This window comes from Odontomachus brunneus, unplaced genomic scaffold (assembly GCF_010583005.1).
Source record: "Odontomachus brunneus isolate Ranch 3 - 2012 unplaced genomic scaffold, Obru_v1 Obru_scaffold_032, whole genome shotgun sequence".
NCBI lineage: Eukaryota > Metazoa > Arthropoda > Insecta > Hymenoptera > Formicidae > Odontomachus > Odontomachus brunneus.
In genome coordinates, this window is record NW_022639482.1 from 1,107,177 (window position 1) to 1,120,647 (window position 13,471).

General features: G+C 30.1%; 1 protein-coding gene across 3 annotated transcripts in view; it reads right to left on the reverse strand.

Annotated features, from left to right (window-relative positions):
* Positions 1–10,845, reverse strand: part of LOC116843400 (protein CEPU-1-like) — a 36,203-nt gene extending 25,358 nt beyond the window's left edge. For all 3 annotated transcript variants that reach the window (XM_032813788.1, XM_032813787.1, XM_032813786.1), the window contains exons 1-6: positions 10,694–10,845; positions 9,621–9,728; positions 7,638–7,853; positions 7,122–7,243; positions 3,978–4,119; positions 505–602 (exon numbers count right to left, since the gene is read on the reverse strand). In XM_032813788.1, coding sequence (XP_032669679.1) covers positions 505–602; positions 3,978–4,119; positions 7,122–7,243; positions 7,638–7,853; positions 9,621–9,728; positions 10,694–10,733 — 726 coding nt within the window. In that variant the 5' untranslated portion in view covers positions 10,734–10,845. The remainder of the gene's footprint in view (positions 1–504; positions 603–3,977; positions 4,120–7,121; positions 7,244–7,637; positions 7,854–9,620; positions 9,729–10,693) is intronic.
* Positions 10,846–13,471: the final 2,626 nt, after the last annotated feature.

Consider the following 13,471-nt stretch of genomic DNA (forward strand, 5'->3'; position numbering starts at 1 on the left):
TGGACGAAGTATTACATATCAATATTTAAGTATTGAAATCAATCATAAGGTAGGATTTGTAACATTAAATATTGAAATACTTGAGTACTAAAAGCTGTATTTGAATCACAGAATATTACTAAATACTGTACTTTTAATACTGAAAATAAGTAATTAATCAATGATTCTTAGTATGATATTTCTATAAGAGAAGAATGTCCGTGAAATATATTCCATCAAATCATCTTTTATATATCCTCACTATTATATTATAGTGGCATATTTATGGAATGTTCTAGAAAGATTTTATGCCACTTGAGTTACACTTGAGTCGTATAGCAGAATTTTCTGCTGCCACAGCTCTTGCGCACACTTGCGAAGTAATTAAAAGTCCAACTGCGGTCTGTGTTACGAGACTGTATGCACGCGCGAAAGAAAGTTGTACACTTCGCAAGATTGCGTTAATTATTGCTGTTAATTAGCGATATGGCAATTATGCGCCGCCGATTTCGTGGAAAAGCTCACCTTTGCCTCGGGCCAAGCGTTTACTGTACAATCCAGCTTCACTCTTATCCCTGGATGCGTGTGTACCCATGCTTTCTTCACATAGATTTCTGGCTTGTCTATTGAATGATTTAAAAATATTCATATATATTGCTGTTTTATATATCGTAATACATATATAATTGTGACTTGTTTCGATATGATAGAAGCAAGCGACACATTTCGAATTAATTTACGTAAATTGTTCATGTAGCACAGTGTGAGAAGTGAAACAACTATATTTGTAGTTAGAACCTTAAACATGATCGATTTTTTAGTACGACTATACGTTTTAAAAGAATTCAATACATTAAATCCAGAGCCGCGAAAATAATTTAAAATATTTTTCACAACATTAACTCTTAGCTAGCACACTGGGGTACCAAAAGCCTCAGCTCCAATTTACTTCCACCTATAGTACGAAAATGGTGCTTGTGTTATTATCTGTTATTTGTCCAAGGAACCCTCTTTTTCTTGGATTAGCTAGCGTAATTCTAAAAGCGTCAGTCTAGCTGTGGTATTCGAGTGAAACGGAGTGATGTTATCAGAGACCCCAGTATGCCAACTATAATTATTCGAATAATTTTTGTGAATTTTTTTCCCATTTGTGTTTGTCATCAGGGCAAAGAAAAAAATAAGTGCATAATGTTGTACGGCATTTAATTTTTTTTTCAAGAGTGTATCATATTATTCCGGTTTTATTAGATGGCGTATCAGTTACAGCTTCGGTCCATACGCTTGCAGTTACTCGAGGAAGATCGTGAGAATAATTTTTATACATTAATCAAATAAAATTTACTCATCTAATAAATAAACAAGTATACTTTGAAAAAATAAGTAGTACTTTTTTGGCTGAAACCCGTCTTTTCAACTCTTCAAATAAATATCTTTTTCGAAACGGTCACTATCAAATTATTTTTTTCTTTAAAGTATTATATCTCAAGAATACCAAATTAAATTTTTAGTTCTTAATATAAAAAAATAGAAGAGTTATGAATTTTTTAGTGAAAATAATTATTTTTTCGTTTTTTTTTATGTTCTCGAATTATTTTTCATACTCAATATTACATTTTATTAAAATAACCTGTCATCTTTTAATTCGATATTTTAAAACTATTTTGGGATTTTTTAAAGTGAAAAAAAATTTCTACGCAGCAAATATTTTAGTGGTTGGGGTCTCAAACAGCCCAATGTGCCAGCTATGTGATTGTGACGAAATGTGCCAGCTAAGGGTTAAAATCAATGATTGAGAAACAATCAAGTTTTGTAAGTATCTCACTTTGCCTCGCGTAGGAAGCATAATAAGGTAAATTCATATTTTCAATAAAATATTGAACATGAAACAAAATTTCATCCTTTTGGACTATTCTTTTACAGTAAAATATGTGTTTTTCTTATAGGAGATAATTTAAAAAGTATTTTGGTGTAAAATCAAATTGATTTATTTTTAAGATTTTTGAAACTTGTTTAAATTGAGTTCTCATTATGTTCCGAGTCCCCTTCGTTTAAAGAAAGTTTCAAAATTCTATTTGTTATAGATTTTTTTCTTAAATTTCTTCTAAAAATGAATTCTTAAGTACTATTGACCAGAAAATTTCCTTGATGTAAAAAGTAACATATTTAGTATTTAATACTTCATTTAATTGGATGGTCGGACATATTTTTAAACCTGTCTCGACTCTACATGAGACAAGTTCAAATCAAGGATGGAAAATTTCTAACTACCCCTTAATTTAATATTATTTCACAAAATTTTTGAAAACTCGTAATATAGTCGGTCTTGCATGCCTATTGTACGAAACCGTATACGTTATTCACACTAAATCAGACGAATTTTGTGAATATTTATTTCTTCGATTTTTTTTTTCATTTATTCGGGAATATGCATAGTTGATCTCTTTTGAACCTGTTAATCTACTGTGCAAAGTACAGCATGAGCATAAAAACTTAATTGGATTTAGCGAGATTTGTAATTTATACTTTGTTAAATATTACAAATTTCCTCAAAGATTACACAATTTTAAAGAGATGCTACAATCGATGACAAACTCCAAAAACTTCAATAATATAAAGATGATTGTTATTAATACAATTACGCTATATGATATACGCTGTATAGCTCATCTATCTTTTTATATTTTTTATATATATATATATATATATATATATATATATATATATATATATATATATATATATATATATATATATATATATATATATATATATATATATATATATATATATATATATATATATATATATATATATATATATATATATATATATATATATATATATATATATATATATATATATATATATATATATATATATATATATATATATATATATATATATATTACTATATAATATAAATATAATATGTTATTTTATTTTATCAAATTTTATTTTTTCTTTATTTAACGAGAAACCTAACTACGCACATGTATACAGAAATATTTTTGCAAACCTTTCCGGTATTTTTAAGTTTCTAATTTAGATGTAAAAGAATAGCAAGTTTTTTGAAATTTTGTGAGCTTGCTACACGAACGGAAATAATTAAGGAATAACTGTGTGAATTTATCATCATATACATAGATCAAAAACATTAAACTATTTAAATATGTAAACAGCTTTCCAAAATTCCGAAGTTAACAAAATAGGATTTTGACTACAAATTTGGGTGTTTAGCCGTATATATTGTGCGTTGCGTAAGTCACTGTTCCCCATATTGTCGTATTGTGAGCCAAATTTTACTTGTCAAATAATATGTGTCTCATAATAATTATAAAAACATTTTATGACCATATGTCATTATGTTTCGTTTTAGAACTAAAATATCAAGCGATTAGAACGGAAAGTTCAGTGTGAGACATCATGACACGGAAAGCGGAAGATTAGATTAATGTCCGCAGAATACTCGATACAGCAAATGCACATACATAAGCCAGCATAATGGCCTTAATATATATAAAGTTATGCCATTTTGGAGCTTTCTATAAAAATATATTATCCGCTACAGAAAGATACTTTATTTTCTTTATAGAAAAATGGGTTTACTTATTAAGACTATTATGTCTGTTTGTGTTAGTACGATGAACATAATTGACTCGCTCGCATACTTGATTGGAATACTAAAGAGACCAATCCGCATCAATCTCTTGACTTAATTCACTACGCAATTGAAAAGATTGAGAATGATTATTGTTTTCACATGTATAGTCGTAATTAAGATTAATTAATTGCAAATGTATTGATGCAATTTGCAAAAATACTTATTTGTTTCAACTGTTATGAATAAATATGTGGAAATTTAAACGATGAACATAATTATAGTGGAAATAAGGCTATATACAATCATGATGAATAATATATATATATGTGTGGCTGCACATTGTTTGTCCGTATATATGCGTCCGTATGTGTGTGCTATGTGCTGATATGCTACTCACATTTAATACGTAGGTCTATATGCGCCACTGCTGGATCACTAATTCCATTATTGGCGACGCAGGTATACCTGCCGGAAAGATTCCGATTGTCAGCATAAAATCTCAATTGTAATCTGTCATTCAGTAATGGGATTTCTTCATCCTACAAAGAAAATACACGTTTTATTTCACAAAGTATATGCAAGTTACTTCAATTTAATTAGCTTATTATCTAATCGGACACTTTCGCTTCCGAAGAATTTTGTAAACGGGTATTTCGTCTCATTGGGAGAAACTATTATATAATTTAAGTGTCAAAATTTAAACTTATTATATTTATTATATATATTATACTGAATATAACGCGTAATTAGGCGACAAACGGGATCGTTTTCTCCTTTCCGGCGGTGCACCACGCTGTCACGCGCCGAGACGCAAACACGGGATGGAGGACACGCGCGAATTTTCTCCTCTAAGTGCGTGCGCGGCCACGTACTTAGCATTTCCAGAATTTCCTCAATAGAATGTGCATATCCGCCATACACATCGACCACTACCACCACCATCATTTTTATCCTCATCTTTACACTTATCCTTATTCTCACATTCATTTTCATCCTCATCTTCATCATCACCACGGCCACCATGAATATAACGAATATATTGAATATACTGAACACAATTGATGTTGTGTTGAATATAAAGTGTAAAAAATTTCATTTGCTTATATCTTTATTAGTTCAAAATATATAGATTAATTAAGTCACATACACACACGCACTCTCTCACTCTCTCTCTCTCTTGCTTTCTAAAAGTTCAGTTAAATTTTTAAGACTTCGATAATGAATTGGTACTGAAACGATATGGTAAACAAAATATTTTATGGTGGAAATACACAAATACTCAAGATTAAGAAATAATACATTTTTGTTTAAAGAATCCGATAGGGATTGATAAAAATACATACAAATTATATAAATACTATATAACTTTTTATCAGAATTTATAATTTCTATCGGAAATTTCAGTTTCTTATATTTCAGCTTATATAATAAAATTAGAGGAAAGTAGCCAAAAGCGACATAGGCCTTTTAAAGCGATATACCTCTATATCTTATATATTAAATGTTGTATTTTATCGAAACTAATATAAACGTAATCCGTTTTCAGTTAAGTCATAAAAAATGCATACTTGATATATTTCTTATTCCTTTATATGCTAAATTAGCAAATATCGAGTTTTAGAAATTCGTAAGTTTTACTTCTATAATTTTTATTGACGAATTACATAGACTAAATAGCGATAATTATCATTTTGTTCAATATTAAGTTCTTCTACATGCATTTGGCTTTTGTAAACATATATTGTTTGAATATTTTTACTTTTATAGCTTTTTTACTGTATAACTTGAAAATTTTTATGAGAATGTGTCTTAAAATAACATACCTACACTATGCGATACTCTGTACACTTCTAACATAACCTCCCATTGTGATGTGACATTTTTTATTGTAAAGTTTAATTTTATTTAGTTTAAAAATATAACATATGTAAAATATATGAAAAAGTGCAAAAGATGGAAAAAGATATGTATTTATTTAATTATATTTTTCTTTTATAACATTATATTTTGAATAAATGAATATTATTCAACCATTAAATGCATTAATGAACTATTTATTATCAAATATTATCATATATGCGACATGTTATATAAATTCCAATAAGTATGTCGCTTTTGGCACCTATTTTCTTTGAACTCCATTTTCGTGCGTTTTACGAAAACATTTTTTGTATTAAATCTAGAAACAATTTCAGTAAAAATGTGATATTATCTAATAGGAGGTACTTCTAACTACATGTATATATATATTCATATTTATATTTTGAGCTTTATATTAAGACATAACGTCCAAAAACAAAGTGGTATGTCGTTTTTGGTGCCTTCACTTTATCATATTTTTTTTATATTGTAATTTGCTCTTTTACCGATTAAATATTAAACTAAATGATTAAATATTTATTTAGATAAACATACTTTCCTACGTAATTTTATCATTTTTTACTAAAAACATGATTTAATTACATAGATGTTTCTTATGTAATTCTATTAAACTTTTTAAGTAGGGTGTAACTTGTAACTTCATTACCGTTAAAAATTACTTTTTTCAGCAACAACTTGATAGCGACATTATTTTTTCGTTAATAATGGTAACAAGAACGTAACTACATTTTTTAGGTAATTACAATTAATCTAATCATTATTTTTATTGTCATTTTGTATACATAGGATATATATTTGGGACATATATGGAATGAATAGAAGCGAATCTTAAGAAAAATCGTTTTATAACTTGGTGAGAAAAATAACATTTGTAACGATTCATTACTTCTTGAATAATGATAATGCGGTAATGAATTATGTTTCAAAAATAATTTTTCCAACTCTGCAAATTAGAAGGCAAAATATTTGAACAGCAGATAATATTTTTATTTAAGAATCTTTATTAATTTTTACACACCTACCCAACGAGAAAGAAAGAGAGAGAGAGGGGGGGGGGAAGACGGAAAAAAGAGAATATTTATTATAAGTACATAATATTATATAAAAAAGAGAGATTTAAGAAATATAAATTAGTAAGAGCTTTATGTGCACGCTTCAATATTTGAAAGTCTCTAAAATTGTTAAAAGCAAATAATATTCAATAGTTATTTTTGTAAAAATCAGTAATGTATTATATTTTATGTTATTTTATAAGAAATATATATATATATATATATATATATATATATATATATATATATATAATCTAATATTTTCAAAAAAGTTTCTTGAAAAAACTTCAAACATCTCAAACAATTTCATTAATTATATCTCATAAAATAGGAAAAATAAATAAATAATATTTATTGTATTTCGTTCGCGCGCGATATAAAGTGCAGAATGACAAAGTACATTCCTATCTTGGCGCTAAAGTTACATAATCGTGTCTTGCATTTTTCATTCTCTCTCCTTGTTCTCTTTATTCTTTCTCCTATTTCGCCTCTAGTCCCTCTTTCTCTAATCTCCCTCTTTCTATTTTTTTTATCGGAACATTCTCGCCGTACTCTTGTGCAAATCATGTAATATCATTGGCATAGGCAACATCGTAAATATCGATTACCTTCGTCCTCCAACTTATATTGGGGATTGGTACGCCCTTCGGCTCGCACTGCATATTCACTTCTTCCCCGAGATTGACTTCCAACTCCCCGGATGTAGGCACCGTCTCGATACTTGGTGGATCTGAATGCACAGCAAAAAAACAACAAATAAGTCTGTGAAGTTTTACGCGAGTCAACTTTACATTATTTACAGTCAAGTAAAAAGAAGGTTCAAAATGCAAAATTCAGTTATCCTATCTTGTAACAAATCGGCATTTGGGAAGAGAAGTTGAGAGAAAAAATGATTCTAGTAGACATGCACACACACATACATACACATACACGCACACATATGCACATTGAGGAAGAGGATACGCGAATAGATAGAAATATACGGTTTGGATTCACGTGCGATACTACTGAATCCTTTCGCTGTGCGCTGACTCGATTCGATACGTATACAGTGAATTCCCTATTGGGGGATACTACACGGAGGTTTACGTCTCGATATACGTCCCGATATACGTCGTACTCACACATCACTTCGATCTCGTGTACTTGCGTAACGTATCCCCAAGGAGCGGGTCGGATAGCTTGACACACATACTCCCCTTTGTCCTCCAGCTGTACGTGAAGGATCTGTATACTGCCATTCCTATACATGGTGTATCTTTCGGACGATGTCTTGTCAGGTTCATAGCTGTCAGCCAGGAGAATCTCTTCTCGCCACCATCTCACTCTAGTTTGCACGCCTACGCAGGCAGGAATAACAACCTTTTCTATGCGCTCTAATACACTCCACCATTCCAACATTCATAACTCAGCTATGCTTACGTACGTAACTGCTAACAAGAATCATCGTGAATAGAATTGAATTTTGGGTCTTGATAAGAAATTTTTTTACGATTTCCCATATATGGATCGAAAAATATTTATTTATGGAGATTTGACGCGTTAATGTGCAAAAATATTTGAAATAGGAAAGAGTATAATTGGTTTAAGGGTAATGTTATTGCTATATTGCTTTATTACATCGTCATGTACTTTGTGTATCAAAAAATAAAAGGAAATCATAAAAGAAAAAATAAAAACAAAATCGCAAAATATTCTTTTTAAAAGATATCCAGATAGATGTATTTCGGTATATGTTTAATGATTAGCATAAAATTGCAAACATGCGTTCAGCAAGAATTTTACTCGTATATAAAGGAAATCGTTTAATGCAATGAAAATTGCTGCAATATTACAATAATATTTTGATGCTATAAAAATTACTGCTTATTTTGCCGGTAGAAGAACGCATTTAATATGAAATTATTATCATAATTAAGCAAACAATTCAATTAAAATTATAACATAATAAAGTATTATTTCTTAAAGCACATTGTGCTGTGTGTTTGTAGCACTATAGCACCAAAGTATATATTAAATGTTTGCATATTATATTCAGTATTTATGTTTATTTCAATAGCTACTTTTGTTTAAACTTCACCAAAATTGAGAAAATACTACAGTTAAAATTAGAAAGAAATTAATTTAAGATCTGCCGAGTACATTTTTGAGCGTTTCAACATTTCGTGTTAATATTTTCCATCGTGAGTGAATAAGTTTAAGAGACGTGTTATTTTTAAATAGGCCTAGGTTCCTTATAAGTGTATGAATGTTTCGGATAATAAAAGTAATTTTTATTTATAAAATGATAAAATTCAAGTATATGGATAGAAGAAGTAAAATTGGCCTTATACTCTGATGTAAATAAGAAACAAAGATTATTATATTTTGTTTGTTAAAAATGTCTTTATATTTTTTCCGAAGCAAAATAGCAATAGTAAATATTATTTATTAGAAAATGGTTCTAAGTTATGAAATATTTTTACGGTCGTACGTATTTTGTGGTCTTCTTATCCTAGATTATTAGTCAATTTGACTTGGTATCGAGTGGTAAGCAAGCATAAAAAACATAAAGAAATGTTGGCTCTGTATCATATTTGTATAGTCAGTCACAACAATTAGTTGTCCGAAAAGTTATAATTTTGAAATTCTGGAAAGTGTAGCATCTTGACTTGATTTTTCTTGTACGCTAAACTCTTAAATAGTAGTGCTTATTTTGACAAAATGAGATTTTAGTGAATAACACGACGATTCATTCGTAACTGCTCTTGGCATGGAATAAAATATATCAGCGGTGGCTGCGAAGGAAAATTCCTTCTTTACATGCCATTTTATTCTAATTTTATACACTTGCATGGGTAGAAATAACGATGTTTCAAGAGACATTCTCGTTTGTTATCGCACAAAACGGATTATGGTTGGCTATAAATTGTCGGTTTGCAGTTTCGTAAACGTGGTAATTTTAGACTACCGCGTGTGTGTGTGTGTGTGTGTGTGTGTGTATGTTGTGTGTATGTAAGGAGGTTGACAAAATGCGAGTTACTAATGCAGGTGAAACAAATAATTAATTATAAACTATTGAACGGAGAACGAAGAAAGTATATAATCGATAGTTGATAATACCATACCCTGGTCTTCCACATTACAAGGCAATAAAACAGTGCTATTCTCGGGGATTCTTATCGTTGTTGGATGACTTCCGAACGCGCGGCTCGTACGTACAGCAGCATGAGTACCTGCAACATGCAACGACGACAATGCGATTAAATTGTTGTTTCGGCATTGTAAGAAAGTGTAATAGGATAGAATTGCGAAAAATTCGCGCTTATTCCTTTTGTTCCATTTTTGCTCTTGATTTGATAAAAAAACTTATGTTATCCTGCACGCATGTGTGACTCGATGAAATTTTTTTCGGCACAGCCCTGAACATGCACGAGCGGAGATTGCCTATTTTCTCTTTTTATGATCGATTACCATGATGTTACCGGTGTTCATAACACATAGAGCAACTTTCGCATGGCGTGCGAAAACGAAACTACAGCGCGATTATGTTTTCACTCACGCACCACTGCGAAAGCCAGGCCGGGAGAATCGATTGCCGAAGTTGCGTGCGCGAATAAGCGATAAGACACAATTTTATACTTCTACCCCTCGACCGCGGTTTCCCCTCTCAAGGAAATTGATCCACATACGGAAATACAGCCATAATTATACCGCCACGTAAAAGATATTTTAGTTTGATTATTATATTGCTTTGACCTCGCGAAACTAGGTTGCTCGAATGTTTCTGTTACGTCAATTATCTAAAGTGAAAAAGCAGCAATATGAAAATAAATTAAATTAATTATCCGTTATGTTATATTAGTCCGAATTTTTCATCAAAGAGAGAAATACTCTTATAAATATATAACGTGCACAACATATTTTTTTCGTTGCAAATTTAATTAGAAACTCTAATGTCACGAAGATATTCTTAAAACTTGTACATCAGTGAGAAAGTAGTTCTTGCGCGAAATAAATCGATGCAAGGGTCTGTGCTTTAATTTTTTTATTACTCCTCCGACGTGCCTTAAATTCTCCGCGAATGTAGACGCTGAAATTTTTGTGCTCGTTTCTCTTGTATAAAATTGTGTGGAGTTTATTACATTATTTCTTGTTACAGTTGTTGATATTCATACATTTGCTATATTTTTTGTATTACCTGTTATATAGACGCAAAATATCCAGATATAGGACACCATCTCTCGTAATTATATTTTACACTAAAACAACTCACAATCTATTTTATCTGAAATTACATAGAAAGAGATATGAAAGAACCTCCTTTTTCACGTGTGATTCCTTTGGTCTTTCACGAGACACTGATCTCAGTTTAAGATGTCATGTGTCCTGTATGGGTCTTAACGCACACAGACGTGTACCCGCATATGTATCATCGCGTGTAATTATGATCATCGCAGTTGTGCACTGTACGATTCAGGGATGCCCATGCTGCACCCATGCTGCACTCATGCTGCCCACCGAAGTCGATTAGTATTCTAACCGTTTTTCACCTTCGCTCTAATATCAATCAAGATATTTCTGTATCTCATATTTTTATTAAAAGTGTGAAAAAGTTATTAAGAATATATTAATGACAATTAATAGCATAAAATATCTATATAAATTCCAAAAAGACAAATTTTTGTGTATGAATTAAATTAGATTTATTCTTTTCTCTTCTTTTAATTTGGTTAATTTTTTAAACAAAACAATTGAAAAAATGTTATAGAATGTGATGATATTTTGCTTTTCGTTTTTCCTCGATAGAAATATAAGCTGGTTTGAGAACCGTTGCTTTCTATCGTAAAGCCGCTGCTGCTATACAGGCACAGGGTGTCCACCCACGAGCACCAAGGCATTCTTCTATAATTTGTTCAATTTACGTACGGACACGCATCGTATATAGAGCCACTCGTCATGTTATCCATTAGATTGTTAATCCAATAAGCGATTCATCGTTTCAACACATCTTAGATCGTTAAGACAGATCTTGCCTTTCATTCAAAAAAATATATTCTGAATAAAATAATAATTATCTACCCTAGAAACTGTAACATTTTCTTAAGCTTTTCTTTTTTTATATTATAATTGCAACTGTTCTTACTATTACGGGTAATTTGACATATACACTGTATATTTAATATTATTGTAATATAATATAACGTGTAATGTTATTACACGTGTTTTACTATATGCATATATTGTCTAGGATTGGGGATAAATTAATTTTTTTAAGTTAAATTTATAAAAGTAATGGCCTATAAAATAAACTTAGTTAAGTTCGAGATTACATAAACAAAAAATAATTTAATGAAAGATTAAGTTAAAATTAAATTAACGTATTAAAGTTAGAAATTAATTGTGCAAAGCAATATATTTTTTGCATAATTAACTTTTTAATCAGATTAAAATTATATAAAATAATGAAAAGGCAGTTTTTTTCATGAGAAAACACCGAGTATTTTGTGTTTAGGATTCCATACAAGAAAATAATATGCTTAAAGAGATGATAAAAAATTCCGCTAATATTACTTTTGACTTTTTTTATTTTATGTTGTAAGCAGCTAACAATGATTTTAATATTTTTCTCATAAATTGCTTTAATTTAAAAAAATATTTAGCAGTTAAAGTTGATGTATCTTAAGAAACAACTAATTTAAGTTAGAAATTATTAAGTTTTTATCTTTTAATTGATAAACTAATTATAACCTAATCTTTTCATTTTTTTCGTATTGCAGAGAAAAAGTGCAAATTCTCATCTGTTACTATCCAATTATTTTCCAAACGATTCATTTATTCTCGAGATGCAAACAACAATAAACGGCTACGCTTTATAGTTGTATTTTCCCGGTCGTTGAGTATCTACAATTAAAAAATCGAGATAATGAAACACTACAAAATTTTTATGCAAAAATAAATCTTTTCAGCAAAAGTAGATCGTTTCCGCAAAAATAGATATTTTTCACGAATAGAACGCCTGCAGCTATCTGTCGAATTTATTTAACAAACACGTTTTCTTCTCATTCATAAAAAACTATGATTCTACATATTGTATCATGCATATTTAATCATATAATATATTTATTATGTCTCGATATGGATTTTCTACCTTAGTGACCGGGGTTACAGAGATTAATCAAAGATTGAGGAAACGCGTTGTATGATAGCGAACAATACCAGCTCTGATGTCGGGGGGGGGATGTCGGGGCTTTTCAGTTTTCATAGTGGAGACAAAGGACAAGAAAGAAAGGATTGGCAAAATGAGGATGCTATTCGAAGAATGAGTAATCCTTCTCGAGCGTATGCGTGTGTGGTCGTGCAAATCTATGTGAATATATTTAATTCAAGTCCGAGAAGAAGGCGCTCTAGAATGATTTTCAATTATCTGATGCGTTTGTTAAAGCGCCAACGAAGATCCTCTTAAGTAGATTTTCGAAGCAATCTGCCGAGATAGTCCTCGATGAGCTTTGTAGATCGCAATAAAATGTCGATATATTTCCTGTTTATCCAATGTTAGTTGTCTTTTGATATTCGCGCTTATAATAGTATTTACTACACGGAAAAAAAAGATTTGTTGTAATAGCTGAAAACCTTAGTATTCTAGCAAATCTATAGCCGTAATACAGAGACAGCTAGTTTGCTATGTTACAGTAGTCAAGTCAAATTAGCTGAGTAAGTATTGTTTATGTATTTATGTATAGTCAAATTTGATGTAGCATGGTAGATTTGTTAATACAGTAAAGATGATTTTCTATCGTAACTAATGAAAGATATAGCTTGGTATATACAACTAATCTTTTTGTTGGTGTATCAAAACAAATGTAATACATTAACGGATTCCATTATAGTTAAATCATTAGCTGTTTTAGCAATAGAGATAAGGTAAAATAACAATGCTTATTGAAACATTTGAAATATTTATTTCGCAAACCCTTTG